This window comes from Saprolegnia diclina (genome assembly GCF_000281045.1).
Source record: "Saprolegnia diclina VS20 unplaced genomic scaffold supercont1.8, whole genome shotgun sequence".
NCBI lineage: Eukaryota > Oomycota > Saprolegniomycetes > Saprolegniales > Saprolegniaceae > Saprolegnia > Saprolegnia diclina.
This window is the reverse complement of record NW_008246075.1, coordinates 471,895-498,952: the sequence shown is the minus strand read 5'-3', so window position 1 is coordinate 498,952 and position 27,058 is coordinate 471,895. Positions and strand designations below refer to the sequence as shown.

Genomic DNA, 27,058 nt, shown 5'->3' with positions numbered 1-27,058 from the left:
GACGTCGAGTAGCGGGTCACAGGGTGAGTACCGGGACCAGATCCGGCTGCCCATAATTCCTTACTTTATCCCTGGCAAAACTACGACGAGGATCCCTGCGCTGGACCCGACGGGTCAATCCCACGAGTCCCAATACATACCACATAGTTCCGGTCATCTCGCGATGGTACTGCGTAAGGTATGCTGCGATGCGTCTAGCACTGTACTATCGAAAGACGTGCGCCAACGGAAGAGAGCAGTGGGCCATGCATGTGCGAAACTTAAGACTTGAAGACTTAAGCGACGGGCGCGACGACCAAGTCGTGGATCGTGACGCTGCTGTCGCAGGACGCCGTATACAAGGAGCGTTCGTCGACATCGACGGACGGCACTTGCTTCGTGTGCACGTGCAACGTCTCTCGCTTCACCAACCCCGTCTTGGGCCCAAACTGCCACAGCGCCACCGTCGAATCGTTCGATGACGTGGCAACGCTGTGGTCGCCGACCTGTCAAAAAGCATAGATACGCCGCATTGGAATACAGAGGTTTTCCTACCGCGATCGATCGGACCGCGGTCGTATGCGCGTTGGGGAAATCAAAGAGGGGTTGGTGGTGGGCCCCAGATGCATCCCAGATTTTGAGCGAGCTATCCTTGCTGGCCGTGATGACAAGGTCCTATTCTCGGGCATGAGACCGTGACCGACTCCTAATTCCTTACGTCGGTGAGCAGTGCCACGTCCATGATCGCTTGGTCGTGACCGACGAGAAGCGCCATTGGGGTTTGAAGGCGCCGCTCGTCCCACACCTCGATATCCTAGTGTGGTATTTCGCCTTCTTGCATCATAAAAGGGGGCTGTCATCGCACCTTGACGCCACCGATGTACAGCCGATGGCCTTGCTTGGCCATCGCTGAAATGCACGGCGTCGTGCACTGGACACGGTGGGCGATGGCATTCGGTGTCGCTCGTGTCCACTGCAGCAGCTCCCCTTTGAGCGACCCGGTCCACACTGTCGACGCTTCAATCGTCATGCTCAAGAGCCTATCGGCGTCGGCCTCGAGGACGCGGACGTTCTGGCCCGTCTCGACATCCCAGCAGCGAACCGTGCTGTCGAACGACGCACTGAAGAGCTCGTTCGGGTGCGGCGACCACGCGAGCGACCAAACAGCGTGCTAATGCATACTTCGACGGTGACATTGTGAAGGAAGGTGGGCCGGTACCTGGTGTCCGGCCAAGGTCATGAGCGGGCTCATGGGATCGGTGCCTTTCGATGACATTGGTTTGCGCCAGACTTTGACGAGCCGGTCAAAGGCGCACGTGGCGTAGAGGTTGCTCGAGGGTCCGTGCGTTTTCTGGGCCGCGATCGCGTTGACGCCGTCGCTATGCGCACTAAACGACGCGATTTGACGGGGGACGCCGACCCGCCACGCGCGCAGCAGCTCGCGCTTTGTCACGTACACGTGGCGCCACGATGGCGCAGATTCGCTTGGCCGAAGGTACGAGCGCGGGTACGTGGCAGCATAGGCACGCCACCAGTGGACATCGTGCGGCGCCCAGTCGCGAAACCGGACGCAGGTGCGTTCGACAACGAGGAGGTCCGCGGGCGCCAAGAACGCAAACACGAGCAACGCAACATCCTGCGACAAGAGAGCGTCCATTGCGCCAGCGACCGAAATGGCGTTGTGAGTGCGTGACGATGGCGCCGCTTGGGTCGATCTTGGAACATTGGAAAAATAATACGAACGACGTCGGTGGCACGTGACGGAAGCAGTCTCTTTGTCTCGGTTCAGTCTCAAGTAGTCCACCAGTGCTCGGGATCTCCTGACACCTGTGTGTACTTCAGGAGTACAATTGTGTAGAGGTTTGTGAAAGTTCAATGGGAAATTTCATTGTTGATGGTGATGTGCAGCGTGGATTGGCGCGAAGACTCACCGGTTGAAGGAAATTTAACGTTAGTAGTTCAGGCACCACAGTATGTTTATCGGCTACCAATGCTGCCATCACCACTGTGCCAAGTGAACTGCAAGTTGCTATTACCTTGACTTTGAATCATTGCGCGCATGTCCAGCTTGGCGATGACGCTGTATGAGGCACACGATCGTCACACCAATTCAAAGGAAATGGCAAGCGCACCACAAGTGCTACTCGGTGCTACCTTGAAGAAGCACCGTGGTTTGTCGCACGTCCTTCTTTGTTGACTTGGCGGTGAAGGGTCGCCGCATGGAGCGGTACCTTCTCGCTTCTCGCTGCTGACGTCAATGGTCAAGCAGCATCAGAGTCTTCCATAGATCCAGCCCTTGCCGCTTCATAGAAGCTCATGCATCACGCGATCCCAACGCTGTAGATCCTGAGGTAGGTTTCCATCGACACTGCGCGGGGATTGGTCCGTCAAGTGGCCAAAAATGCAGCCAATCAGCGGCCGATCTCGCTGGAAGATTGCACTGCGTTGGCAATGCCGTGACGTCGCCTGGTCCATTTCCCGATTTCCACCTTCCGACCAGCATCATGCTCCAGCTCAACGAGGTCGACTGCATGGTCCCGACGCTCATCGAGGAGCGCATGCGGCTGTACGCCATGGACGACCAAGCGCCGACAAGCCTCGACCCGACATGGAGCGACGACGAGGCCTGCGACGTGTACATCCCGACGGCGTACCTCACGTCGACGAGCGGGCTCGCCATGTACTGCCCGCATACGACGCTCGAGATGCTCTCGACAAGCGACTGTACGAGCGAGGACGAGCCGACGATGGGCCTCAGCATGTACCTCGAGGCCTTCAACTTGCTCTCGCCGCGCCGAGGCGCTGCCAAGCACCGCCCGTCCTGTATCAAGAAGACTATCAAGAAGCGCAAGGCCGGCAAGGCGTCGACCAAGAAGACCGTCAAGCGCAGCGTCCAGCGCGCGTTCCTCTGAGCGCTTTTGTCCCTATTTATGATGCTCCCTTATCTTATGCCACAACGACGACCACTATGTACTTTTGCGTCAACATCGACGTACTTGCAACAACAAGATCATCGTCCATGACCGGCTTAAATATGGAGGTACGGCGGCAAGATGGGTGGCCGGAGCTTCTCATCGACGAGAAACTCGAGCGGGAAGACGACGAGATGGCCCTGGATCGCCGAGAGCTGGAACTTCGCGTGCATCTCCTCGGTGACGGGCACGCTGGCGTTGGTTTGGACGTTCCCGAGTTGCGCTTCGGCCGGCTCCGACTGCACCGAGATCGACGGCGACTGCAGTAGGAGCTGGCTACCGTCGTCGACGCTCTCGCTCGGGTGCAAGAACGGCAGCCACGACCGCGCCGGGCGCATTTCCATCGCGTCGTCGTCATGGTACCCATGGTGGTGCGACGACGACGACTCGCCCTTGTGCAAAAACGGGAGGAAGAGGCTGCTCGCCTTGCGGGCAAAGTCCGTCTCGGAGCGTCGAAGGATCTTCTTCGGGTGGTCCGACCACGGCACGTCGCTCTCGCTGTGGCGCGCCGGGATCGTCGCCATCGCCACGTCCGTGTCGGTCGTCTGCAACACCGCGTCGTCGGCCTGATCCATTGTCGACTTGCGGCCGCGGTGGGTCCAACTGGGCGCTTTGGTCCACTGCCGCCACTTGCCATAGAACGTCGTCTCGTCGTCCTCTGCGAGCGACCGCGACGAGTGCAGAACCGCGCAGTCGTCGTCGTGCAAGAGCAGCGCCGACGTCCGAACGTACTTGCGTCGGCGGACTTGCGCAAGGATTCGGTCGGCCATAAAGTGCTGGAGCTTGTCGCGGCGCCGGACTGCGTGGGCCGGCACGAGGCGCATGTCCTGAAAGATTTTGAAATTGCGCGCGTAGTACCACTTGTCGTCGTCGTCTGAGAGCATTGGGAAGCTGTGGTCGCTCACGAGCGTAAACTCGGAGAGCTGGATCTTCTCGAGGGGCACGGGTACGCCGTTGATGTCGGTCCACGGCGCATAGTCGTCGGGCTTGAGGTTCTGGGCGTCCCACGCGTGCCGGCCCCGGAGCGGGTTGAGCCGCTGGTTCTCAAAGACCGCATCGAGCTGCGTCCACGCCCCTTCGAATGCGCTGAACGACCGCAGTTCGTCCGATGGTGCGCAGTGAAACACATTTTCAAACACGCGCGTGTTGGCTTGGGCGCGCCGCTGGATAAACTGCCACGTGAAGGCGCACGCTGGGTCCAGCATCGAGTTGTCGGTCGGCGAGAGCCCGAGGTGCTCCCGAAAGAGCTGCTGCCGGAGTGTCGTCGCGAGCGTCCCTTGCCGGTACGGCTCGTCGTTCATTCGGCCGAGCGAAAACGTCGTGTCTTCCATGACGATCGCAATCTCCGAGTCGCGGTCGCCGTTCATGCTGCGGTCGTTGATGTTGGCGCTGCCCATGACGACGACGCGGTCGTCTGCGATCAGCACTTTCGAGTGAATGTAGATCTGCTCCGTCACGAGCCGGCCGTTGGGCATGACACCAGTCGTGCGCAGGCCAAAGAACATGACGTACTCGTGCGGCACGGGCGTGATGTGGATGAGCGCATCCATGAGCGACGTCCGAATCGTCTCGTACTGCCAGTGCATGATCGCGTGCAAGTGCGTCAGCGACTGCTTGCTCTGGATGTTGCCTTCGAGCGCCGGCAGCAGCGGCATGACCACGTAGACGCGAAACACTTGGTTGTGCGCGACCGCCAGCGCAATGCGGTCCACGAGCGCTTGGACAATGCGGTTCAGCACCATCGTGTTGCCTTGGAGTCCCGAGATAAAGAACTGGTTCTCGAGGTACACGTAGTGCTGCGCGGCGCGGATCGTCTCGCAGTACGCCGTGTGGATACTGGCCTCGGTCGGGACACCCGCCGACCACTGCGACACAGACCGCAGCACCTGCAGCGCACACGGTTGGTACGCGTCCGCGCCTTTCGGTGGTGACGCCGGCGCGTCGAGCGGTACGATGCTTTTGGGTAAAAACTTGAACCGGCGCGTGCGAAAGCAGACGCACCAGTCGGTGCGGAGCGCACTGTCCTTCTTGGCGCACACAAAGTTCCAGCGCTCAATGAAGTGCAACGCGACGTCGAGGACGGCTTCGCCTTGGAGCGAGCAGTGCACGTCGTGCCACGGCATGCGCGGCACCGACTCGCGGTCCACGAGGTCTTCGAACGGCCGGTCGACGTGCACAAAGTCCTTGATGATCGGGTTCGAGTAGTCTTTGCCGGGCCAGCGCTGGCACTCGGGCGGCCCCGGGTCCGAGAGCACGTGCGCCGACGTGTCAAACCGGCCAAACGCCAAGTCGAGGCCGCCGACAAACGCAGTCGTGGTGTCGACGCACACAATCTTCTCGTGGTGGCTCCAGAAGCCGAGAAACTGCACCTGAAAGTCCGGGTCGCGGAGTACACGGACGTTGCGGTGGCGCATGAGCGACTTCATCGCGTAGTACGACCCGAGGTCCATCGCGACGCGCACCTCGCGGTAGATGAGCACGTGGATCATGACGCCGGCCTCGGCCTTTTGCAGCAAGAGGTCCTTGAGGCTCGGACCGGGGCCTTCGCGACCGGGCTTGGGCCGTTGCAGTAGCAAGTCGGGGCAGACCCACCAGCCAGCAATTAAAATCTGCGTCGTCGCATTCAAGATCGCGTGCATCATGGCTTCGTATGTGTCTTCGCCGTCGACGTGCCACTTGACAAACCCTAATACATTGCATGATCGTATTAAGTATCAGCGTATCAAGTGTACCTTCCGAGCGCTGGGGCGCAAACGAGAGATACCGGTGGTTCTTGGGCCGCATCGGCAGATCGCGGAGGAGCGAGAGCCAAATGTCACGACGCACGTGGGCGTGCCAGATACCGAGGTACGAGATGATGTAGTTGCAAAAGATGCCGACCGTCGACGCAATCACACTCCCAAGCAGGAGAGACGCGACAACGTACCCGATCGTGGCGGCCGTCACATTGGAGAATTCGATCGGCATGACGCACGTCGTGTTGGAGAACGAGATGAGCACGTTGTCGCCGTCGATACTGGACGTGCTGTGGAGGCCCACAAAGCGCGTGCCTGGAAACGGCGGCAGCGACATGCTCGTCACAGCTCGCAAGACGTCGACGTTAGGGTCGTACTTTTTGAAAATGCCCACGTATTTGTGCTTTGACTCGTAGTTGCCGAGCCATTGGGGCCCGAGCTTGGCGCCTTGCAGACCTACGCGCATGGAAGGTTGAGTAATTTAATATGCGTGTGCATCTGGTGTACCTTCGTCGATCGTAAAGGCCTTGTTGCTGACGAGCTGGGGGGTGCTGTGGGTGCTTTCTTCGACGCGGAAGCGGTAAATGTTGCCGCTCATGCCCAAGTTGCGCTCAAAGTAGCTCGTGTTGGTCTTGAACGCAAACCCGCAGATCGTCGAGTTGAACGTCATCGGGTCGGCCGGCGTCTCGGTGTATGCAATCGGTTTAAAGTCAAACCCCGACTGTGAGATCGCAATGACGCTGAGAAACGCGAGGGCGAGCGCGAGCACCGAGAGAATGCGCGTGTAGTAGTGACCGCAGTCGACCTCGACGTACCCGCCCTTGTTGCGCACCGTGAGGCCGTTGGCCATCCAAGACGTGCCTTGGCGGTAGTTGCCCTCGACCGCCTTGAAGCGCGTGTCAAAGATGAAGACCTCGCTCGCCTCGAGGTCGGCGCGGCTCTTGTAGAACGCAATGCACGTGGGTTTGAGCACGGCCCAGCGCCGGACGGTCCCGAGGCGCCGCTCAAAGTACTTGTAGATAAAGCCGACGCCAAACGCGAGGAGCCCGAGCACGAGCGCAATCACAAACCAAAGCGGGAGGCCGGCGTGGCCAAAGAAGTCGTTGATGCCATTTTGCATCGTCGCGAGGAGGTCGTCGTTCTGGAAGGCGACGATGAGGAAGAGGAGGACGGGCCAGATGATGAAGAGGACGCACGAGACAAACGCGATGCGGAGGAGGATGCGGTACGAGTGCCGGTAGACCTTCTCGAGCCGGCGGGAGCAGAATTTCTGGAACGGAATCTGCTCGGCGCCGTTGATCTTCATGTGCACGTAGCCTTCCTTCATCGACTTCCAGCGCAAGTTGCCTTGTAATCGCAGCGGACTCATCTCGAGAAAGCTCAGAAACATTTCGCACTGCAGCGCTTCGGGAATCGCCAGCAAGCGCTGGATGTAGCCTTCGATCACGTCCTTGTCGAGCGCGCGCGATGCCGCCCGCTTCTCCATGAGGAGCGTCAGCGGCAAATGTACAAACGTGCGCTTCTTCCAGAGGAGGTAGATTGTCATGCACGCATGGAGCCGCAGAAGCTCCTTCTGACCAAAGTGAATGTGCCAGGAGGCACGCCGCCCGACGTGGACGGCCGCGCGGAAGAGGCAGGACGGCAGGAGCTGCTTCTTCACGATGCGCGTGCTCTCAATATGGAACGAGATCGCATCGCGGGCCTCGTTGCCGTCGGTCTCCATGGGCGTACTGGCCGAGAGCTCGGTGCGCGAGTCCGACTCGGCCGAGGCCGCGCGCGTCGAAGGTGGCGGCGGTGTTGTCGGTGTCCCGAGCTCGAGGTCCAGCTGGTACTCGGCGGTCGAGGAGCTCTCGCCCTTGGCGTCGCTCGGCGGCGTCATGGGCTCCGAGCCGTCGTCGTCCGAGGAACTGCTTCGGGTCTTGGCCATGCGCTCCGGCCCGATGAGGTCGGTCATGCTAAAGCGCCAAGCCGCAATACGTCGCTGCGTCTGGGTACAGGTGGGTTGCCAGCTTATTTTATTGTCGTGTGCGGTGCGCGGTACTTGATGTTTGTATGCTTTCGACGAACTGGCGTGAAATAATTTACCTTCAACTGCTTCAGGTGCGTTTTTATTATCAAATTAAATTGCTTGAAAAAAGAATGTGCTGGATCTTCATACAAATGCATCCGTATTTATTTTATTATATGGATTAAATACGACTGTGGGCCCGAACGAGGTGGAGCATCAGGCATGAATTAGGTAACAATTCGCGGGTAGCTGAACTTATTTCCTGCAGGAATAAGCTCAAGGGTCCTCTTGCTTCCAGTACCGCGGACGGAGCGCGCTCCGTGACGGACCGATACCGCTACTCCTGCTGCTGGTTGGCGTCACGGTGCTATACAGGACGTTGTCACTAACGTCGGGACGACGCCGGCCAAGTCCAACGACATCGGACCAAGGACTTTAGCAAAATGTTTGTGTAGGTTAGTAAAGTGGCGTCATCCGCACTACGATCTTAGTCGGAGAGGTAATCGCTCATGTCGTCCAAGTCGTCGTCGTCGTTCGGGTCGATCGGGTCGAGGCCGAGAGCGAGGCGGCGCGCCGCCTTGGCGGCCGCCTTCTCCTCTTCCTCCTGCTTCTTCTTCTCGCGCAGGACCTTTCGGCGCTCGCGCTCCTTCATGCCATCAAGCGACTCTTCAAACTCCTTCTCGTCTTCCTTGCGCTGGTCGGCCAACTGCTTCTCGCTCAAAACCAGCTCGTCGGCCTTGCAGCACTTGGCGCAGACGCCCTTGGCCTTGGCGCACGGCTGGCACAGCGTGTGGTACGCGGCCGTGACGGTCTTCTGGCGGCACTCGGTACTACAGGATGCATGAGCGACAACAGCGAGCAAGATGGTGAGGCCTACCAGTTGCCGGGCTGCGTAAGCGGGCGGTACTTGCGGTACTTCTTGCGCCAGACAATCTGGTCGTGGCAGTGCGGGCAGAGGCCGTGGATCGGGAGGCCGAGGATGTGCTCCGTCTTCTTACTCTTCGGGTTGTGCTTGAACGCGAACGAGTTCTGGTGCTTGGGCGCACCCTTCTTGACGTTGCCGCGCTGCGAGCTCATGACGCAGTCTCTCGAAATGAAATTGCCTCTCGCTTGACTGGTTTCCGGCGCAGCCAATCAAATTTTGGACGGCCGCAAGCCCGCGTTTGATTCGCCGATAATTGATCTTTCGCACCGTAACAGCCAATCCCACGCACGCATTATTACATAAAATGGTGTGCATACGTGATATAATGTTATATTGAGTACGCTCTCTCTCGCACGGCAAGGAGTGACATGCATGCATACACTAGTGGGTCGCAAGCCCGAAGGCAGCGCTACTTGCCTATTTGTCTACGAGAATCGAGAATCGGTGGGGCTGTTATTTCGCAGAGTCTCTGCCACGGTGGCTCCTACATGTATCTTCATCGACTTTGGGGTGGTCGAAGGATTGACCCGCCAACCTCCAGCAATGTATCTTTGAAGGCATGCACTGTGAAGGGTTTCGACGTAAAAATGACCAATCGGGGGCGACATTGAAATCGCGTGCACCAATGAGGGGCTGGATCGGGCGCTCATATCGGCTGAAACACTCGGTACAGTACCAGGTCATGGGTCAACCCTTGACCAGGTTAATGAGGACAAGCACGTGCTGTGCGAGCGAGCTACAGACCTGGCATGTACTATGTTGAAGGACTTCGATACCTGGGCCGACATTGCAGCAACGAGGAGCTCGCAGCAGCGCACTGCCCCATGGCCAAGAAGGCGCATGGCTTTTCTACAACGCCGTCAGAAGATAGAGCGACTTGGTAGTATAAAAAATGGGGATCACCACTCGGCCAAACGTCGTTGGGTTAGCGGCACGAAGCGCGGCGGAAAGAGTGGACGGTTGTCGAGAAGGAATTTCGCACTTCTGTGATTGAGCGACGGTCTAAAATCCTACACTATTCAGCACTAAGTCACACTATTCCTGGCCGCCGGTGGCGATCAACACCGAACGATGGTGCAGCTCGTGGACGCAGCGACCGTCGTGTGTCTTCGGCCATCAACGACTGCCGACGCCAGCAACAAGTGGGACGTGCTCCTCGCGCAGAGCGAGGTCAAGAACTGGCTGCGGTCCACGCGTACAAATACTATTCTCATGCGGTACCCAGGCGAGTGGAAGTTTCCCGGCGGCCAAAAGGACATGAGCGACGAGAGCCTTCGAGCGACGGCGCTGCGGGAGCTGCGCGAAGAGCTGCTTGGTATCCAAGTGCCCGAGACGGCGCGCCTGCATTGGGTGAGCACGAAGGAGACGCGCATCGTCAAGGGGCGTCGGTACCGCATGCACAACTTTGCGGCGCTCGCGAATGAGAATACGTGGCTGCAGCGCGACACGCTGGTGGACGAGATCAACGCCAACCTCGCGGCAAAGCGTGACGCGTTTGCGCTGGCGCTGTCGACCGGCGACTATTGGGCCATGGAGAACGAGGCCAAGCACGGCCTCTCGCCCGAGGTCCGGTCGATCTCGTGGTTTCGCATGGACGCAGCGATCGCGCTCCTCTCAGGCAACACGCCCTTTGTCAACGCCTTTCAAGAGACCGAGTTTGCCACGTACAGCATTGCCGCCCGCGACCCGATGTACCAGAGCATGATGACGCTCATGGACCTCGCGTCGCTGGACGCGGCTGATTTCGCCTTGCGGGCCAAAGTCTAAGACGATCGGCGGCGTCGGATAGTTTGTATCCAGATCGATATTGACGACTATCCGGGTACGAATAGTGTACATACTTCATGTGTGAAAAGGTTTGTATTGCTCGCGCCACGATCGAGCGGCGTCTGGTGTCGAAAAGCAGTGACATGGCGTCGTCAATTGTTGTTATCCAGTGAGATACGCTCTGTCAGATCCGTTGTGAGTCGTTGTACTCTGGCGCTCTGCCAGAATCTGGCGTGGGTCCAAGTCCCGTCGATAGCATCGGCGTCTGCAAGTGGCAAAGAATTGTGCTCGACACTTTTCTGCCGGCCGGCCGTACCGGTAGTTCTAGATCTAGCACGTTGGACGTCTTATTTCGAGTTATCGTGAAGCATAATGGAGGCGGTACATCCACACTGAGAACGAAACTAGGACAAAGATGGCGGCGAGACTGGCCCTCCATACAACAGTGATGTCGATGATCCCGTGGTCGTCGGACACTTCTCTGAACGTACATACGCAAGTGCGCGCGTCGTGTGGCGGGCAGAAACCGTCATAGTAGGAGCGGAGGGTCGCTGCAGTGGGACAACAGCACGGCGCTGCAGCCAGCGTGTGGCAAAACTGCATCGGGACGGGAACGTGAGCAAAGAGCGCGGTCGGGCACGTCGAGGACGCGTTTTGCAGACTGCACGTTGTGCAAGCGCTAAGGCGGTAGGGGGGCGGGTTCGCGACAAACTCGGCTGGACCGATCGAGAGCACTACGTACGCGGCGATCGCGGCAGCCCCGACGAGAAGGTAGCCAAGGGGTACCATTGATGCACGGATCAACGCTGTTCTTGACAGAGTACTTGGACGCGTCGCAGCGACAAAGTCAGTCATTCGTGCGCTGTGGTGATCGATTGAGATATGCCAACTTTGTTGATCACATGGTTTGGCACAACACACATCCGCTTGGCAAGTCATCAGGCTTGCCATTCTGCAACATTTGCAGCATGGCAAGCCTGATGACGTGGCCCACCCAAGGTGATTAAATCATACTCGTATTTTTGGATAATAATGTACAAGGGCTCCTTGTTTGTCCTAGTTATACTGCAATTGTACTACTTTACAAGCTTGCTAATAGACGCAGATCATCCAGACCGTGAACGACAACAGTAGAAAAATGGCAGAGCTAATGCAAACCAGCATCACGAGACCGTCGGACATGCTAGCACCCTCCCCGCGGGCGTCGACAAACTTGCACGTGCACGTTGGTGACGCGGGTGGTGGGCAGCTTCCGTCGTACTCAAAGCCGTAGCGACGAGCGTTGGTAGGACAGCAGCACGATGTCGACGCTGCCGTGATGCAAAACTGCATTGTGTTTTTGAGCTGCGGAAACAGAGCAGTGGGGCAGCTCATGGGGGAGCTCTTGGCGCGCGGAGCTACTCTGCAGGCATTGCAGGCGGCGCTGTTGTATGCCGGCGCGTCTTCCGAGTAGTACCGTGGCGGAAGCGAGAGCACGGCGTAGAGAATGATCGCAATGATCCCCGCGACGAGATAGAGGAACGGGGCAACCTTGCGCACGCGCGACGGCTTCTTGGAGGGATCCGCCGTGATCAGCGCTTCGCCCGAACTCATTTCTACTGTGTCGATTGAAAAATGAAATCGCTGGCGTCGTTTGGCGTCGCCTGGGTCCCATAGTAGTACCAGGGCTGTCAGACACAGACTCACGCCATCCACGTCAACGTCAAAGCTGCTCCGTGTCGGAACGGGTGGTCATTGCAAAATGAAATTGATGAAGGCATTGGACGACGGTTCAGTTTCTTCCGCTAGCGCCGCGGTGAGCGCCTTGTCGACTAGTGCCGGACCGCCCAAAAATCCAGAGGGCGCATTACCAACATTCCGAAACTTTGATTTGCAGGAATGATGGCTCGATCGGCTGGACCGTGTCGGTGTGGACAGGACACGAATTTCAAGTGTTGTTGAAGTGGGTCGTCTATTAAAATAGATACGTATTATCTACGCTAAATAAAATGGTCGGACTTTCTTCGTTGTGTAGGCGCTGGAGTTGATCTTGATCTAGGCCGGCGGAGGCAGGAGTGCTATCCGCGGGACAAGGTGCTGGCACTCGTGTTGAGCGAGGAGCCGGAGAAGGCGATCGAGAGCCATCTGTCCGAGCCTTTGAACGAGGCTGTGGTGCAAGTGCATTTGAGCGGCACGCGCCGCCTTGACTGTGCTCGGACATGGCAGTGGGAGGTCGGCGCGAAAGACGCGATCGTTTCGGACGCGCCAGACGTTGAACCAGACGCAGGCGCGGAGCACTGGCCAGAGGTAGCGGAACGCGGCTCGGTGCATGTTGGAGGCTGTCTTGGGCGTCGAGTAGAGGTAGCCCGAGAGTGTTGTCGGCAAGACCTGTGACCACGTGGAGCGTGTTCCACACGTCCTGGATGAAGTCACAGTCGACGAGGAAGTGGTGGTACGTCTCGTGCTCGGGGCAAAAGAGGCACGCCTGGTCGGCCGTGTCGAGCCAGTGCAAATGAGCGCGGAGCTTGACCGCGCGAAGCATCACTTGGTAGACGAAGTCGGCGTACTTGGGCAAGATGGCGTCGGGTAGTCGGAGCTCGGCAGCGGAGGCGACGGCTGCAGGCGGCTTGTAAAAGTCGTCGTCGACGTCCAAATGGCGGGTCGGGAGCTTGTAGTTTGTCTTTGGCGGGGCACGGCTGCAGAAGTGGCCATCACACTGAAATCATGGATATATACATATAGATATTGATAGATAGATAGATAGATAGATAGATAGATAGATAGATAGATAGATAGATAGATAGATAGATAGATAGATAGATAGATAGATAGATAGATCCTCCAATCGCGACGCCACTTGCATTCCGAGGTAAACGTCAAGAATAAAGAGACTTGTATTTCGTCGGATGCCCCATGGGCAATCCAGATTCTATCGATACCATTGCGAACTCCTACACCTAGTATACTGCTATCCTACGAGAGCGCGACGCCGTTCGAGTCGACAATGTGGTACCCGAGGGCGTAGAGCATCTTGAGCGTCGCCTCGGCCGTCTTGATGTCGTAGTCCTTCTCTGCGTCCGTGAGAAACACGTACGGCACGAGACACACGTGCTTCTTGAGCTTATCGTTGCGCGCTTGGCCGTACGTCCAGCCGTCGTCCATGCGGCCTTTGGACCACACTTCGTGCGCGTTCTCCGCAAGCAAGTCCATGAGCCGCTTGAGGCCCTGCGGAAAGACCACCTGCGACGTGTCGACCGGTCGCGGCGTGTACACCTATATCGATATCCATCAACGCGAAAGTTCGATTGCTTGCGTACCTGGCCGTCGCTGCCATACTTGATCGTATGCGACACGTCCCGCAGCGAAAAAGACTTGACGAGCGTGCTGGCTTTTGGCGACGACGCGAGCGGGATGCCCTTGTCGCCACTCGACGAGCTCGAGACGTTGCTCGACGAGTGCATGAGGCTTCTCGCCCACTTGAGCGCGCGTACGATCGTGTACTTCATCGCAATGATCGTCTTGATCGTCTCCATCGACGTGCGCACGTCGTAGCTCTGCTCGGCTTCCGACATTTCCGCGTACGGGATCAAGTTCGGGTGCGTCTTGAGCGTATCGTCGCGGCGCGGACCCCAGCTCCAGCCCTGCTCGATGCGCTCGATCGCCCAGATGTCGTGGACGTTCTCGGCCATGGCTTCGCCGAGCGCGAGCAAGTTGGGACCGAGCTACCACATGTCCGTCAAACCACAATACTGTTTGCCAAGAAATATATTTGTACCTCGACCATGCTCGTGTCGATCGGGTTGGGAATGTACTCGTGGCCTTCCTTCTCGCGCGACGGCATATCGATCAGCGAATTGCGGAACCGGTACATGACGAGCGCCGTCTCCCGCTTGACGTGCGCTTGGTCGATCTCGCCATTGCGCTTCTCCTTGCGGAGGTACAAGTCCAAGAGGCGCGAGAGCTCGTCAAACCGCAATGTCGTCTTGCCCCGCTCGCGCTCGTCCTTGAGGAGCTGGTACAAGTGGTAGTCGTCGACCAAGTGCGCCTCGTACGGATCCCACCACTTGGTCGCGCGCAGGATCGCGGCTCGGAGCTCGCTCAGTAGAATGCGCAGCACATGAATGCCAAAGAGCCGCATCGGAAGCCGGAGCGTCTCGCCGCCCGCAAGCTCCATGACGTCGTCGTCGTCATCGTCGTGACTGAGGACCACGCACGAGACCGACAAGCTGTTGTGGTCGACGACGCGCAAGAGCAAATCTTGACCAAGGATCGAGTCGCCCGTGAACCGGATCGTAATGCCCTTGGGCAAAAGCATCTTGATGGTCGCGTGGTCGAAGTTCTCCGAGAGCGGAATGTACGTCATGCGGTTCGGGTCGTGCGACGCAGTCGGCGCCTTGGACCGGTCAAAGTCGAGCCGCGTGTCAAACTTGACGCCAAACCGGAGAAGCGCCACGACGCGCCAGACCGCGCCGCGGAAGAGCTTCTTTGCGCGCTGGCGCGTGAGCTCCTTATCGACGAGGTTGGTCGAGATGAGCCGAACGGTTTGGTTGGGCCGGAGCACGATGCTTTCGCGGTTCCGGAGCTCGACCGACGGCGAGCACGAGCTCATAAACTCCTTGGCGCGCGTAATGATATCGTACTCGACGTCGTCTTCGTCCGACCCGACGCCCTTGGCGTTGTCATAGTACTCGGAGAGGATGGCCACAAACATGTTGACCATGATTTGCAGCACGAGCACGACAAACGTCACAAAGAAGAAGGGCGCCAAGCGCGGGTTGGCCTGCTGGAGGCGGTCGTACGGGAAGTCGCCGGCCAGCATGTGAAAGCACGTGCCATAGCTCTTGGAGATGGTCGAGAATTCCTCGAGGTCAAAGCCAAATGCATACGAGCCCATCGTCGAGTACGAGAGGAAGATGAGCTGGAAGATGACGAGGTACCCCATGAGGTCGCGGAGCGCCATGCCCAGCACTTGCCAGAGCAAGTTCAACGTCGAGTTCATACGCAAAAACTTGAACACTTTCAAAAGCGAAAACGCCGACGAGAGCGCTGCATAGTCGCTCAGCGAGAGAAACGTGTCGAGCAGCATGAGCATGTGCGTGTGCACCTCGAGCACGTCGCCGTCATTGTCGTCGACGCCGTGGACCGCTCGGATCGTGGCGCGGCACTGGCCAAAGTACACGAAAATGTGCAAGACGGTGCAAATGACCGCGAGCAAGTGCGCCATCTCAAAGAGGTTCCAGCCGTCGAGCGTCAAGTACGAGGTGATGCCCATCTTGACAATCTCGGAAATCTCGCCGCGTAGGTACGTACCCACAAAGCCGACGACCGCGAGCAAGAGAAGGTACTGCGCGTCGCACCACCACAGCCAGGACGAGAGCGACGACGGCGAGGCATCGAGGCCGAGCACGCGGATGCTCGCACTTTGCGAGTACTGTTCGAGGTGGCCCGACGGGCGAATCACAAACTCGTGCGACGCGATCGTAAATACATGCGTCGACGGGTTCACGACCACAAACTCGAGCGAGACGGCGCGGGTCGCCATGTCGAGGTAGCTGTCGGCTTCGAGCTCGTCCACATCACCAATCTCGCAGAGGTCGACCGCGTACCCGCCCGTGCCGTACGACGTCGTAGTAAAGCGCGAGTTTTGCCCCGGAATGAGCGGCTCAAAGTCATTGTGCCACACATACGTGCGGTTTGCGCCGAACAGCGCCGCCTTCTCCTCGAGCGCGTCGTCAAACTCGGGGTAGCACGTCTGCTTGTCGTCGTGAAGAAAGCTCAGCGCGCACTTCTCTGGCTTGACGCGGATCTGGCGAAAGCGGACGCCGCCGACGCGCGTCCAGGTCTGGAAGGTCGTGGGTGACGCAGCGGCCGGCGCGTGGCAGATGCGCGACTGCAAATGCTTGGCAAAGCTGTAGATGCCATCGGGCGACGAGACCGAGCAGACCTCGGGCACACTGCACGTCAAGTCGACCGTCACGTCGCTCTGCTGGAACGAGCCGTGGAACGGGAGGCCGCTGAGCAGCTGGAAAAAGAGGAGGAGGAAGACGCAGTAGACGACGAGCTCTTCGTAAAACTCTGAGCGCTTGACCTCCTTGTACTGCGCGTTGAGAATGCGCAAGTCGAGCTTCTTTTTTTCGAGATGGAGGCCGTGGATCGTTGTAAAGCTGCCGCTGCTCGGGTGGTCCTTGGGCCACATGGACTTGAACGAGTTGGCCGCGCGACGGGATGCGACAACCTTCTTGGCGACGTCGGCCAGCGACTTGGACGTCGGCGTCGCGCTTGCGGCATTGTCGTCCTTGGCCTTTTCGGCAATACCCGAAGTACGCTTCTTCTTGAGCTTGGCCGCGGCCGCGAGCCATTGCCCGCTCGATCGACTCTTCATGAGCAACGGCTTGCGCGCCTTGACCTCGGCGCGCTTGTCGGACGAAGGTGGGAGGCCCAGGAACGGCGCTTCCTCGACCGCGCTCGAGGTTTCGAGCGTGTGGCTGTTGCTGCGCGCAGGCGGCCGCGGGATCGTTGTTTGTATGTCGTTCGTACTACGTGACCGTGCGCGACCACCAGGGCTCGGCGGCGGCTCGGCAAACGATGTGGTTCGAGGGCCCGGCGGCGGCTCAAGTGCTTCCAGCTCCTCGCGCGTCAAGAGCGAGTGGTCCGAGGCCTGCTTGGCGACGGGCTTGGGCGCCTCGTCCGGCGCCTTCTCATTCTCGGCGTCGTCCTCGAGGATGACGCCATTGTCCTGCAGCGTCTTGCTCGACCGATGGAGCATCGCTGCCGGTCGAGTTCAATCGCGGAAATGACATCTCGCTGGCGTAGTTCGCTGGGGCTGCGACATGTTGCAATATTAATATTGCCGATATTTTATTCCCAATACAAATGTTGTATATCAAACGAATTAAATACTGGATTCGTGGCTGGGTTGTCTTGGTGCTGGTTTTTATTTTGGCTTCCATGGCCCTGTGCCCCGGGGTCCCACCTGCCCTTCTATGACGTTGTGGCACTCCCGCCATGCTCGGTGCATCGTCTCATGCACGCCCCTCTTGCTGCCAAGTGCATTTTGCGAGGTATCTTCATACAGTGCCATTCTCGAGTCGCTGGTCGGCCAAACGCTGTGCACCTGGTCTTGTAGGCCAGTGGTATGGATGGTTGTCTGCTGGATTTTTGGCATGTGCGTCATGCATTCTGCGTCATTGGAGCTTGGAGATTGGACCCAGCCAATAATGAAAAGGGTGTGAAAAGATGGGTCTACAGACTTGCCTGCATGATGAGCCTCGTCGCTTTGTTTTACAATCCCCAGTCCGCCGCAGAGGGTTACGCAGTTGATGCGGATGCTGGGTACACAACCATCAACACATGACGATTCCAGACGACGCCAGAGCCGGACGACAACCTCCTTCACCGCTTCTACATTTGACAATGTTGTTGCCGTCAAGGTCCAGATGTGGGCGAGAATCATTGATTGCCACGAGGCTGCGAGGTTTAGAGCGTTGCCGTCGATGCCTGGCAGCCCTTGCGCGAGCATTTTGCCTTTGAATAGACGCGCCTTGCTCGCCCTGCAAAACGCAAGGGCGTGAAGAGTATATACATTACATGTATATCAAGAGCAGTGGGCTGGGGCCACTCGACGTTTAAGTTGGGCTGGGTGTGCCTGCACAGAGGGCCACGTCACAGGCGCATTCCTCTCGATGCAAATGGCAGGTTGTTCGGGTTGTTTATCCGGATTTATCCGGATATGAGGCGTTTTAACCTGTCCTGCCGCCACGTCATTTGCGTGACCAGGCGCTGTCACGGCGTCCCGTGAGATCTGCTTCAACGCCATCTCTTGTTCGCCGAGATGCAACCTCTCGGACTTGTACCTTCCGCACTCCTATAGCATCGTCTCGGACTTTGGGGTGACAAACCCCACAAGCCCTTTGAGTGCCCGATGTCACTACAGACTGTACCTTGGCACCACCAAAGAGTCTTGGTATGTCTGCGTTCGAAGAGACGATTGCGATGCTCCGATATGGCCACATACCTCCCGAAGGTGGGAGACAACCTGTTGCCACGACGCCGCTGCAAGCAGCCTCGATATCTGCAACGAAACCGCCAACGTCGCCAGTCACAGTCGGTTCTGTGACGGCTGATGTCCGGCTTTACACCCGAGTACAAAAAAACTAGATGGATTAGGGGCTATGAAGAAGAATTACTGGAGCTTGGCCTTGAGGATGTCCTCGAGCTTGACAATGTCGGCGCAGAAGCCGCGGATACCTTCCGAGAGCTTCTCGGTGGCCATCGCATCTTCGTTCATAGCGAAGCGGAACTCCTTCTCCGTGAAGGTCACCTTGGCGCCGTTGTAGTTGGCCTGCGCGGCCTCGGCGTCGAGCTTCTTCGTGACGACGTCCGTCGAGTTGGCGAGCTCTTCGAGGAGGTTGGGCGAGATCGTGAGGCGGTCGCAGCCGGCAAGCTCGAGCACTTCGCCCGTGTTGCGGAAGCTGGCGCCCATCACAATCGTGCTGTAGCCGTGCTTCTTGTAGTAGTTGTAAATGTTGGTGACCGAGACGACGCCCGGGTCCTCGACCGACGTGTACGCCTTGCCCGTCTTGGCCTTGTACCAGTCCAAGATGCGGCCGACGAACGGCGAGATGAGCGTCGCGTCGGCTTCGGCACACGCAACGGCCTGGGGGAAGCCAAAGAGGAGCGTCATGTTGCACTTGATGCCCTCCTGCTGAAGGAACTTGCAGGCCTCAATGCCTTCCCACGTGCTGGCAATCTTGATCAAAATGCGGTCCTTGCTGATGCCCGCGGCTTCGTACATACCAATGATGCGGTGGGCGCGGTCGATCGTGGCGGCCGTGTCAAAGCTGAGGCGCGCGTCGACTTCGGTCGAGACGTAGCCGGGCACGATCTCGAGGATCTTCTTGCCAAAGTTGACGCTGAGCTGGTCAATGATGTGGCCGAGGCGCTCTTCGTCCGTGACGCCCGAGAGCGACTGGCCGTACGCGATCGCGTCCGTGACGAGGTCCGCGTACTGGGGCATCTGCGCGGCCTTGAAGAGGAGCGACGGGTTCGTCGTCGCGTCCTGCGGCTGGTACTTGGCGATCGAGGCAAAGTCGCCCGTGTCGGCGACGACGGTCGTGAGGTGCTTGAGCTGGTCGAGTTGCGACGCCATGGTAATAGAACTGAGTGGAGGCTTCGAGGGAAATTCCAAAGTGAAAACTCAACGGCGCCCCACGCGCTCGGATGACGTCATCCCACTCTCACGGCCAATCCGATCCACTGCCGTCGACCCGCTCAAGTGCGATGTATACAAAAACCAAGCTAAAGACGGAGCAAGTGCGGATTCGAGCGTGTCGCATAAGGTGAAAGGCAGCCAATCAGGACCTCAACGGCAAGCAAAGCGGGCTGTGGGCGGTGCGACGCCGATGGTTCTTGAAGTTGGTCTGCCGCCGGCAGGGGCATGTCGCACGTCCGAAGGCTCGCGAGGCCGGCGTCGGCCGCTAGTTCGGGTGCCAAGTGGCGTCGTTGCCAGGAAACCGCCAGCGCATGGCCACCGCACGCGCAGCCTCGCCACGCTAGCAGGCGACAGCAATGGCGCGACCGAGCGTGTAATGCGTATGTGGCGGGATCGCAACAAGCGGTTGTTGAGGCGGCAAGGGTGCAGCGTTCAAGATTATCTGCGTGCGCTTCGCCATCTTCAACCTGTATCCCGCCTCTCGCGCACGTCCACATCGCTGTAGCGTCGGTCTTGTCGCGCTTTGTCCCGAACGTTCGTATGGCCACGACCGCTCCGATGGGAAGAGACTTCCAGCGCCATCGTCCATCGTGCTAGGACGAGAGGACTCTTGGCGATGCGCTACAGGTCAAAATCGGGTACTACATTATTGGGGCGGAATAAATAATAGAGATGACGAGGGTCTACACTAGCTCGTAGCCACCGTTGCGCCGGGCGTGTTCAAACATGGCTTTTTGCCGCAGTAGCGCGCGCCGGTCCTGCGCGAACCGCTCGGCGTCGGCTTCGATCTCTTCACGGACCTCGCCTTGGAGACGCAAAAGCACTTCAACGAAATTCGGGCGCTCGGACGGGCGGTCGCGGAGACAGTCCTCAATGAGCTTACGGCGCTGCGGCAGGCACGTATTGGGCAGCGACGGCCGGAGTCCGTCCCGTGCGACGCGCATCATGACCTTGAGGCCCGTCTCGTTGATCTCGTGGTACGGTGTCTGTCGTGTCTCGAGCTCCGTGAGCACAATGCCAAACGAGTAGACATCGGCGCCAATGCCGTAGCGCTCGTTGCGAATGACTTCAGGTGCGAGCCAGAACGGCGTGCCGACGACCGTCGTGAGCGCGTCGAGGTCCTTCTTGTAGCGCCGGCTCAAGCCAAAGTCGCTCACTTTACAGCCAAAGGTCGCCGAGCAGAGGAGGTTGACGCTCTTGAGATCGCGGTGGATCACCGGTGGTTCTAAAGTGCAAACTCAAACGGCAAACTCAAAAGCGCCGAAAATTATACCTTGCGAGTGCAAATAGAGCATGCCTTGGACAGCATCGACCGCCATCTTCAAGAGCGGGTCGCTCCACACGAACGCGCGGCCGAGCGCCGAGTGGAGGACGTTGTGCATATCGCCCTGCTCCATGTACTCGAGCACCATGCACACGTTGGAGCAGTTGTCCCAGCTGGCACCGATAAACTGCACAATGTTGGGATGCCGGAGACATGACACGAGCTCAATCTCTTCGCGAAAGTGCTCGATCGACGACACGGTGATCTGCTCACGGCGCATGCGCTTGCAGACGACCATCGTGCCCAGATACCGCGCCTACGAACAGCGTCAAATTTGAAATCGTAGCGCAAAGAAGTAAGTACTTTGATGACTTCGCCACTCGCCCCGCGGCCAATGATCTGAAGAAACTGGAGGTCCGCAAACGGGATCGCGACCACTTGGAGGTGCTTGGATTTTAGAGTGCCGTTGACCGCCTCGGTCTCGGCGTCGCAGGCCGGGTCGTTCATGAGCATCGCTTCGGCCGCGTCCAGTTTGTCTTGGAGGTCGGCGTTCTCCTTCTCGACGTGGAGCTTGGCCAAGAAGGCGCGGCGCGCGGCGCGGTCCGAGTAGTAGCACGTAATGCAGAGGAGGATGCCGGGAAAGATGACGCCCGTGAGGAGCACGGCTTGCGGCGTCAGCGCATATGCGTATAGGACGCAGGTGAGCGACACAATCGAGAGCACGAGGAGCGAGACGACGTGGGGAAAATCGAGGTGGAAGATGACGCCGAGCGTGGCGCCGACGAGGACGACAAAGACCGAGCCGACAGAGACGAGTGCGCTGTACAGGTTGAGGCTCATGAGCGGGAAGTCCATGTTGAGATAGGCCGTCGAGTTGCATCCTTCCTCGGTCTGCGCGGACCGCATCGCGTCGTCAAAGCGCGTCGTCGCTTCTTGGCTCATGTAGGCAAACCAGATCTATAAGCGACTCGTGAGGGTACGCACTTTGAAGACGGCGACGTACTTGGATGCCAGTCATGAAGAAGAGGAGGATGAACGTTAACGTCATCTTCCAGCGCCTGCGGAGCGGACTCGACTCGTCGACCCACGAGAGGTACGGCAGCGCGAGAAGCAGGTACGCCCACTGCAAGTACTCGTGCGGGTTGGAGTAGTTGGGCGCAAAGAGGTCTTTTCCGTTCATCTTGTTTTTGCCAATGTTGGGCTCGTCCTTCATCCAGTAGACGAGGAAGAAGACGACGTGCAGCAGAATGAGGAGGCACACGACGTTGCGCGCACGGGCGTACCAGTGCAGAAGGCAGTACTCTTGGTAGATGGCCTCGAGGTATGGGTCCAGGAAGCGGCAGCTCATGCGGTAGAAAAGTGTCGCGTCCAAGTCAGGGCTGTTGTTGTGCAGGCTCTGTGCGCTGTTCGATGCAGCCAGTGTCGTCGTTGGCTGGTCGAGCTCGATGGCCATCATCGGCGGTCCGCCACTCGTTGATGACGGCGGCAGCACCGAGTCGCTCTCCGTGTCGCGCAGCCCGTGCCGGCTGTGGCACGTCTTGCGCTTCATGAGCTCGTTGACGACGCGCTCGATGCGTATGATCTCCATGAAGTCGTCGTCGACGGCCTCGACCTCGTCCTTGCGTCTCTTGAAGAAGACCATGGCCGCGGCGCCGCTTCCGCCTTGTTTTGTTTGCTGTGGCCGCCAGCGCCAGCTGCCACCATATCCGGACGACGATGGATTCGCCATCTGTGATTGGTTCCAGTTGGCCAATGAGCGCGCGAAGGAATTCGAGCCAGAGTCGCACGAGCAATTTTATTTGTTCTATCATTTTCGGCACATTTGGTCAGGCAGGGTTTTCTGTTTCGCGAAAAAAGCCATCGGTTGTATCGGCCTTTTGTTTTAAAATTATTACGATGTAAACAGGGTAGATCAGCAACCCCTAGGTGCATTTGGTATACAAACTTGCACTTGGATGGCGAAATGAATTGCACCCACACGGTTTGAGATTGAGATTGCACTTCGAAAGCGTGTTGAAGCGCGGCGGCATGTCCGGTTGGCCAAGCGGGGCCGTCGATGGAAGGCAGAGCAAGACCTTTATTACAGCACAATTACCTCGCCTAGCATATCTCGGCTGCACGCGATCGGCAACGGGGAGCTGCCGACGGGACATGCACTCTGGTACTTTGGCAAGCTCAGAAAATCGCTGAGCAAACCCGAAGGACCGCCGCGGTTGGCGGCTCTCTCTCGCTGGTGGCACCAAGCGTGCAGCGACGTTGTAACAGAAGCTGGAAGCGTGTGGACCATACTGACCAGTGCGGTCTGCTCTCTGTTGACAGTGAGTACCTTCGGACCTTGCACCAAAACTGTCATCGGTTCGGACAGTTAAGACGTATCTGCCGATCGCGCTCGAACGATTTCGTCCGGTCATGTTGTCGTGGACCCAAACTAGTATCCGTACGATCATGCTGCTCGACACCTCGGCAGCGCCATGACCACATCCATTGTCGTCTTGAACGTAGTCTGCTGCATCTACCAGAGCTAGTTTGCGATTCGGTTGGCGTAGCCGACGCTAGAGCTGCTCCAGCGCTGGGACCATGACGCACTTCTGCGGCTCTCGTTTGAGTCTGGGAAGCTCGATTATCAAAGAATGGAAGAGCTTGGATCACTAGCGGCAATGCCAACACAAGTGACTTGGCAGTTTCTCGCATGACGTGGCATCGCCAGCGCCAACCGCGCTTTCTGGGAACGTGCACCCGGCAAATCATTCAACAACAGTCCTTGAATGGCCAAAGTCAGTTGGCAATTGGTCATGGCGTCATCAGACTCGCCGCATTATGTCGACATTGCAATGGATGCGGCCCTTGCAACGGCGCTGATCCGCGTCAAGTTGCCCGAATTCCCCAAGGTCGCGGCCATCGCGGATGTCAGAGTCGGCTTCAACAACCACTGCTACGTCGTGACGACGCCGGACCAGCGCTCGTACATCCTTCGGCTCACGAAAGACTCATGGCCTGCGACCAAGATCGTTGCTGAAGCCGCATCCCTCGCCGCGGTGCGCTACTGGAAGCTGGACATTCCTGTGCCCAAGCTCATCGCTTTCAACGAAGTGAGCGATCCGACGTGGCACGTGCGCTGGATGCTCATGGAAAAGCTGCCGGGTCGCCTCCTCGACGACGTCTGGGATGGCGCTGATGAGGCCACGCGAGCAAAGCTTGCCCTTCAGATCCAGACGATTCTGAAAACGCTCCAGACACCGCGCTTCTCTCAGATTGGCGGCTGGGTGTTTGACAACGATGGGGCAACCCCGATCGTTGGTCCATACTTTGACGGCAACTGGGGCCCGTTTGACTCGGAGGCCGACTGGCTGGGCACGCTCTTTGAGAACCAAGTACGCCAGACGCTAACTGCAGAGGCGCTGGCACCGCTTCGATTCCTCGTGGCACCTGCGCGCGCTGCACTGAAGCAGTATCTGGAGACGACAATGTCGCCGTCGCCACTCGTGCTCTTCCACGGGGACTTTGCCTTTCGTAACATGCTCGTCGACGACCAGAATGTGGTGTCTGGTATTCTGGACTGGGAGTGGTGCGGTGTGATGCCTCGCTGGCGTGAGTACGTCGACGCATCGTTTGAGGACCGGAACGTTCTGAGCTACGTTCCGTCACTCGAGTACGAAAACCGGGAAGAGTACACGCAGCGCTGGCATGTGCACCAGCTCATCCAAGGGTTTGCTCCGTGGCAGATTGGCGCCTGGCCAGAAAAGGACGCGCAGTACGTGGCTGAGGCCATCGTGACCATCGAGGCCGCCGTCGCGCATCTCGAGGCGTGTACTAGTACGACGAACTAGCGAATACTCGAAGAAAATGTTTTCATGCTTTTAAAGTGCCAAGCTACGATGCGTGTTTGAATCGCCGTGGGCTTTAACATTTACACCGTGGCCAAGAGCGTACGAAAGCTTTAGCTCCATGTTCACTGCGCTCAGTTGCGGAAATGGCCCTGCCACGACGCGACCAACTGACCAGAGAGTGCAATGGCTCCTGGGAGCCTTTTTGCTCTCCGCGTCACAGAAGATAGTGAGCCGCCGGAAGGGTATTCCACGTTGGTTCGCGAGCCAAGGCAAAAATACATAAGCGCAGTGCACCCTACGCTTGACGTAAAGGTGGTTGGTTAATTGGCCTCCAGCTTCGACCGCCTCGATTGATCCAACCCTTGACGCGCTCTTCGTGGTTCTTGTCCGAACGGTTCACATTGCCGCTTGGCTGCTTCCATCGCTTTGGTCCACGTTGCGTCGCCTTGGCCGGTTTACCTTCGTTGACCAGCGCGCTTCGTTAAACTAGTCCAGCTTCAACGTTGGGTGGACGGTGCGTTCAAGCATGGAGCTCCTTGGTCCAAGCAATCATTTCGGCCCCGGCATCTCGGGCGTCCTGCGGCTTCTGCCGTGCACCATTCCATTGGGTGCAGCCAAGAGGTTCCTACCATGAGCTCAAACAAGGCAGCGGGCCACTCGGATGTACGGAGAAAGACTGGACGGTAGTTGTGCTGGTACGAGCACTAGCTGCGTAGTACTCTCTGCAGACAGCATATTGCCTCCCCGTGCACCTGGTTCAACAGGATATCACTGCCACCGGAAACGAATATGACGAGCGTCATTGGTGCCGCTGTCTTTACGGCCATCTCACCCAGCAAGGTATACTAGCCCTCGCATGGACTCATGGCCGCTCGACTTACTACTGATCAAAGCATCTCTCAGTTGCACGAGCACCGCGGTGTATCCTGGATCATCCGGATACCATCTGCGAACCGCGGACCAACTGGAACCGCTGAAGTCGGGAACCTTCCAGCGATGCTTTGAGCGTAGCCTCATTTTCATTCTGTGACCGACAAGACAAGCATGGCTTCCCAGCGCCTCGCGACGTCGCTCAAGACGGTCATCTTCAACCAGACGATGCTGCGCGTGAAGGACCCGAAGAAGAGCGTGGCCTTCTACGAGAAGCATTTCAACATGACGCTGGCGCACGCGGCGCACTTTTCCGACTTTAGCCTCTACTTCCTCGTCTCGCTCCCGACGACGACGCTGCCCGAATCCAAGAAGACCATCGACTACGTTTGGTCGGGCGAGTACGGATGCACGCTCGAGCTCACGCACAACCACGGCACCGAAGCCGACCCGGCCTTTGCCTACCACGCCGGCAACACGGCGCCGCTCAGCTGCTTTGGCTACGTCGGCTTCAAGGTGCCGTCGGGCCGTCTCGGCGCGGCGCGCGCGGCGCTCAAGGCCGATGGCTTCACCGCCAAGGACGACAAGGCGGCGCTCGTGACAGCCGACCCGGATGGGTACTCGGTCCGCGTTGAGGAGCGCAGCGCGGCCGCGACCAACCCGAACCCGTCCTGGCACCGCAGCATGATCCGCGTCCGCGACGGCAAGGCGAGCGCTGAGTTTTACCAGCGCATTTGCGGCCTCTCGCTGTACGGCACGCAGCGCAACGAGGACGACCAGTCGACCTCGTACTTTCTCGGGTCGGTGGCCGCGGACGCGTCGTCGCCGACATGGCTTGCGGACCAATTGGGCACGGTGCTGGAGCTGCGCCAGTTTGATAACGCGCCGACTGAGTACCTCAACGGCAACACGGAGCCGTACCGTGGGTTTGGCCACCTCGCGCTCATCGTCGACGACGTGTACGAGACGTGCGCGGCCATGGAAGAGCTCGGCGTGCAGTTCCAGAAGAAGCCCGACGACGGCCGCATGAAGGGCCTCGCGTTTATCAAGGACATTGACGGCTACTGGATCGAGATCATCCGCCGCCAGCCGCTTGCCGCGTAATTTGTGTAACACGTGCTCCTTCCATCGCTCTCGCCGCCTACATGTAGCTCCCGCATTTGCCTTGAGAAGCCTCGTTGGTGTCGCCGACGAGCATGGTACTACGACCACGCTCACGCAACTGCCGCTCCGCACGCCTCTACCAACTCACGTCTCGCACGGGCATGCTATTCGCACGGAAGGTCGCCACATGCGACGTATCCTACCATGATGCCCAGGACAGGCGCAGGTGCATTTCTGAAGTTGGCCGTTGGCGTGCATAGACGCCGCGGCCGCCATCCAGCGGGGCCATGCCAGTACTACCGTGTCATTGACGGTCGACGCAGCATTGTCAGCGAGAGGTTGCGGTTGCGGCTGCGCCATGGCGGCGCCGTCTTTGCAGTCGGCGCATGGACCCGACGCCATCGTCGCTGGCTGTTG

The 27,058-nt window shown here is 58.5% G+C and overlaps 11 protein-coding genes across 11 annotated transcripts; 4 read left to right on the top strand and 7 right to left on the bottom strand.

Annotated features, from left to right (window-relative positions):
* Positions 1–228: 228 nt before the first annotated feature.
* Positions 229–1,694, bottom strand: SDRG_03429 (hypothetical protein). The gene is made up of 5 exons (XM_008609063.1): positions 1,199–1,694; positions 845–1,150; positions 698–793; positions 535–654; positions 229–485 (listed from the first exon to the last, which is right to left on the bottom strand). Exons 1-5 carry the CDS (start codon positions 1,634–1,636, stop codon positions 276–278), a joined length of 1,170 nt encoding a protein of 389 aa, XP_008607285.1. The 5' UTR covers positions 1,637–1,694; the 3' UTR covers positions 229–275.
* A 789-nt stretch (positions 1,695–2,483) lies between these two features.
* Positions 2,484–2,891, top strand: SDRG_03428 (hypothetical protein; the record flags this gene model as incomplete). The annotated part of the gene is made up of 1 exon (XM_008609062.1): positions 2,484–2,891. One exon carries the CDS (start codon positions 2,484–2,486, stop codon positions 2,889–2,891), a length of 408 nt encoding a protein of 135 aa, XP_008607284.1.
* On the bottom strand, positions 2,872–7,697 carry SDRG_03427 (hypothetical protein). The gene is made up of 3 exons (XM_008609061.1): positions 6,194–7,697; positions 5,684–6,142; positions 2,872–5,637 (listed from the first exon to the last, which is right to left on the bottom strand). Exons 1-3 carry the CDS (start codon positions 7,638–7,640, stop codon positions 3,008–3,010), a joined length of 4,536 nt encoding a protein of 1,511 aa, XP_008607283.1. The 5' UTR covers positions 7,641–7,697; the 3' UTR covers positions 2,872–3,007.
* Positions 7,698–8,113: 416 nt separating this feature from the next.
* Positions 8,114–8,867, bottom strand: SDRG_03426 (hypothetical protein). Its single transcript, XM_008609060.1, has 2 exons — positions 8,572–8,867; positions 8,114–8,524 (listed from the first exon to the last, which is right to left on the bottom strand). The coding sequence occupies exons 1-2, from the start codon at positions 8,769–8,771 to the stop codon at positions 8,182–8,184; spliced, it is 543 nt and encodes a 180-aa protein (XP_008607282.1). The 5' UTR covers positions 8,772–8,867; the 3' UTR covers positions 8,114–8,181.
* A 777-nt stretch (positions 8,868–9,644) lies between these two features.
* SDRG_03425 (hypothetical protein) lies at positions 9,645–10,575 on the top strand. The gene has a single exon (XM_008609059.1). It carries the CDS (start codon positions 9,691–9,693, stop codon positions 10,384–10,386), a length of 696 nt encoding a protein of 231 aa, XP_008607281.1. The 5' UTR covers positions 9,645–9,690; the 3' UTR covers positions 10,387–10,575.
* Positions 10,576–11,478: 903 nt separating this feature from the next.
* SDRG_03424 (hypothetical protein) lies at positions 11,479–11,979 on the bottom strand (the record flags this gene model as incomplete). The annotated part of the gene is made up of 1 exon (XM_008609058.1): positions 11,479–11,979. The coding sequence occupies one exon, from the start codon at positions 11,977–11,979 to the stop codon at positions 11,479–11,481; it is 501 nt and encodes a 166-aa protein (XP_008607280.1).
* Positions 11,980–13,240: 1,261 nt separating this feature from the next.
* SDRG_03423 (hypothetical protein) lies at positions 13,241–17,173 on the bottom strand. The gene is made up of 3 exons (XM_008609057.1): positions 14,141–17,173; positions 13,683–14,087; positions 13,241–13,638 (listed from the first exon to the last, which is right to left on the bottom strand). Exons 1-3 carry the CDS (start codon positions 17,129–17,131, stop codon positions 13,339–13,341), a joined length of 3,696 nt encoding a protein of 1,231 aa, XP_008607279.1. The 5' UTR covers positions 17,132–17,173; the 3' UTR covers positions 13,241–13,338.
* A 1,335-nt stretch (positions 17,174–18,508) lies between these two features.
* SDRG_03422 (transaldolase) lies at positions 18,509–19,541 on the bottom strand. The gene has a single exon (XM_008609056.1). The coding sequence runs from the start codon at positions 19,511–19,513 to the stop codon at positions 18,548–18,550; it is 966 nt and encodes a 321-aa protein (XP_008607278.1). The 5' UTR covers positions 19,514–19,541; the 3' UTR covers positions 18,509–18,547.
* A 654-nt stretch (positions 19,542–20,195) lies between these two features.
* Positions 20,196–22,529, bottom strand: SDRG_03421 (TKL/DRK protein kinase). The gene is made up of 4 exons (XM_008609055.1): positions 21,844–22,529; positions 21,204–21,797; positions 20,850–21,156; positions 20,196–20,801 (listed from the first exon to the last, which is right to left on the bottom strand). The coding sequence occupies exons 1-4, from the start codon at positions 22,480–22,482 to the stop codon at positions 20,260–20,262; spliced, it is 2,082 nt and encodes a 693-aa protein (XP_008607277.1). The 5' UTR covers positions 22,483–22,529; the 3' UTR covers positions 20,196–20,259.
* A 1,079-nt stretch (positions 22,530–23,608) lies between these two features.
* Positions 23,609–24,758, top strand: SDRG_03420 (hypothetical protein). The gene has a single exon (XM_008609054.1). It carries the CDS (start codon positions 23,633–23,635, stop codon positions 24,665–24,667), a length of 1,035 nt encoding a protein of 344 aa, XP_008607276.1. The 5' UTR covers positions 23,609–23,632; the 3' UTR covers positions 24,668–24,758.
* Positions 24,759–25,711: 953 nt separating this feature from the next.
* SDRG_03419 (hypothetical protein) lies at positions 25,712–26,641 on the top strand (the record flags this gene model as incomplete). The annotated part of the gene is made up of 1 exon (XM_008609053.1): positions 25,712–26,641. The coding sequence occupies one exon, from the start codon at positions 25,712–25,714 to the stop codon at positions 26,639–26,641; it is 930 nt and encodes a 309-aa protein (XP_008607275.1).
* Positions 26,642–27,058: the final 417 nt, after the last annotated feature.

Coding starts and splice junctions, on each gene's coding strand:
- SDRG_03429 (XM_008609063.1), bottom strand. CDS start 1,636: ATGGACGCTCTCTTGTCGCAGGATGTTGCGTTGCTCGTGTTTGCGTTC. Junction 794..844: donor TGTACATCGGTGGCGTCAAG/GTGCGATGACAG, acceptor ATACCACACTAG/GATATCGAGGTGTGGGACGA. Junction 655..697: donor ACGTGGCACTGCTCACCGAC/GTAAGGAATTAG, acceptor GCCCGAGAATAG/GACCTTGTCATCACGGCCAG.
- SDRG_03427 (XM_008609061.1), bottom strand. CDS start 7,640: ATGACCGACCTCATCGGGCCGGAGCGCATGGCCAAGACCCGAAGCAGT. Junction 6,143..6,193: donor GGCCTTTACGATCGACGAAG/GTACACCAGATG, acceptor CCATGCGCGTAG/GTCTGCAAGGCGCCAAGCTC. Junction 5,638..5,683: donor TGCGCCCCAGCGCTCGGAAG/GTACACTTGATA, acceptor GCAATGTATTAG/GGTTTGTCAAGTGGCACGTC.
- SDRG_03426 (XM_008609060.1), bottom strand. CDS start 8,771: ATGAGCTCGCAGCGCGGCAACGTCAAGAAGGGTGCGCCCAAGCACCAG. Junction 8,525..8,571: donor CTTACGCAGCCCGGCAACTG/GTAGGCCTCACC, acceptor TGCATCCTGTAG/TACCGAGTGCCGCCAGAAGA.
- SDRG_03425 (XM_008609059.1), top strand. CDS start 9,691: ATGGTGCAGCTCGTGGACGCAGCGACCGTCGTGTGTCTTCGGCCATCA.
- SDRG_03423 (XM_008609057.1), bottom strand. CDS start 17,131: ATGCTCCATCGGTCGAGCAAGACGCTGCAGGACAATGGCGTCATCCTC. Junction 14,088..14,140: donor TCGACACGAGCATGGTCGAG/GTACAAATATAT, acceptor GACATGTGGTAG/CTCGGTCCCAACTTGCTCGC. Junction 13,639..13,682: donor AGTATGGCAGCGACGGCCAG/GTACGCAAGCAA, acceptor ATATCGATATAG/GTGTACACGCCGCGACCGGT.
- SDRG_03422 (XM_008609056.1), bottom strand. CDS start 19,513: ATGGCGTCGCAACTCGACCAGCTCAAGCACCTCACGACCGTCGTCGCC.
- SDRG_03421 (XM_008609055.1), bottom strand. CDS start 22,482: ATGGTCTTCTTCAAGAGACGCAAGGACGAGGTCGAGGCCGTCGACGAC. Junction 21,157..21,203: donor CGAGTGGCGAAGTCATCAAA/GTACTTACTTCT, acceptor CGCTGTTCGTAG/GCGCGGTATCTGGGCACGAT. Junction 20,802..20,849: donor GCTCTATTTGCACTCGCAAG/GTATAATTTTCG, acceptor TTTGCACTTTAG/AACCACCGGTGATCCACCGC.
- SDRG_03420 (XM_008609054.1), top strand. CDS start 23,633: ATGGCGTCATCAGACTCGCCGCATTATGTCGACATTGCAATGGATGCG.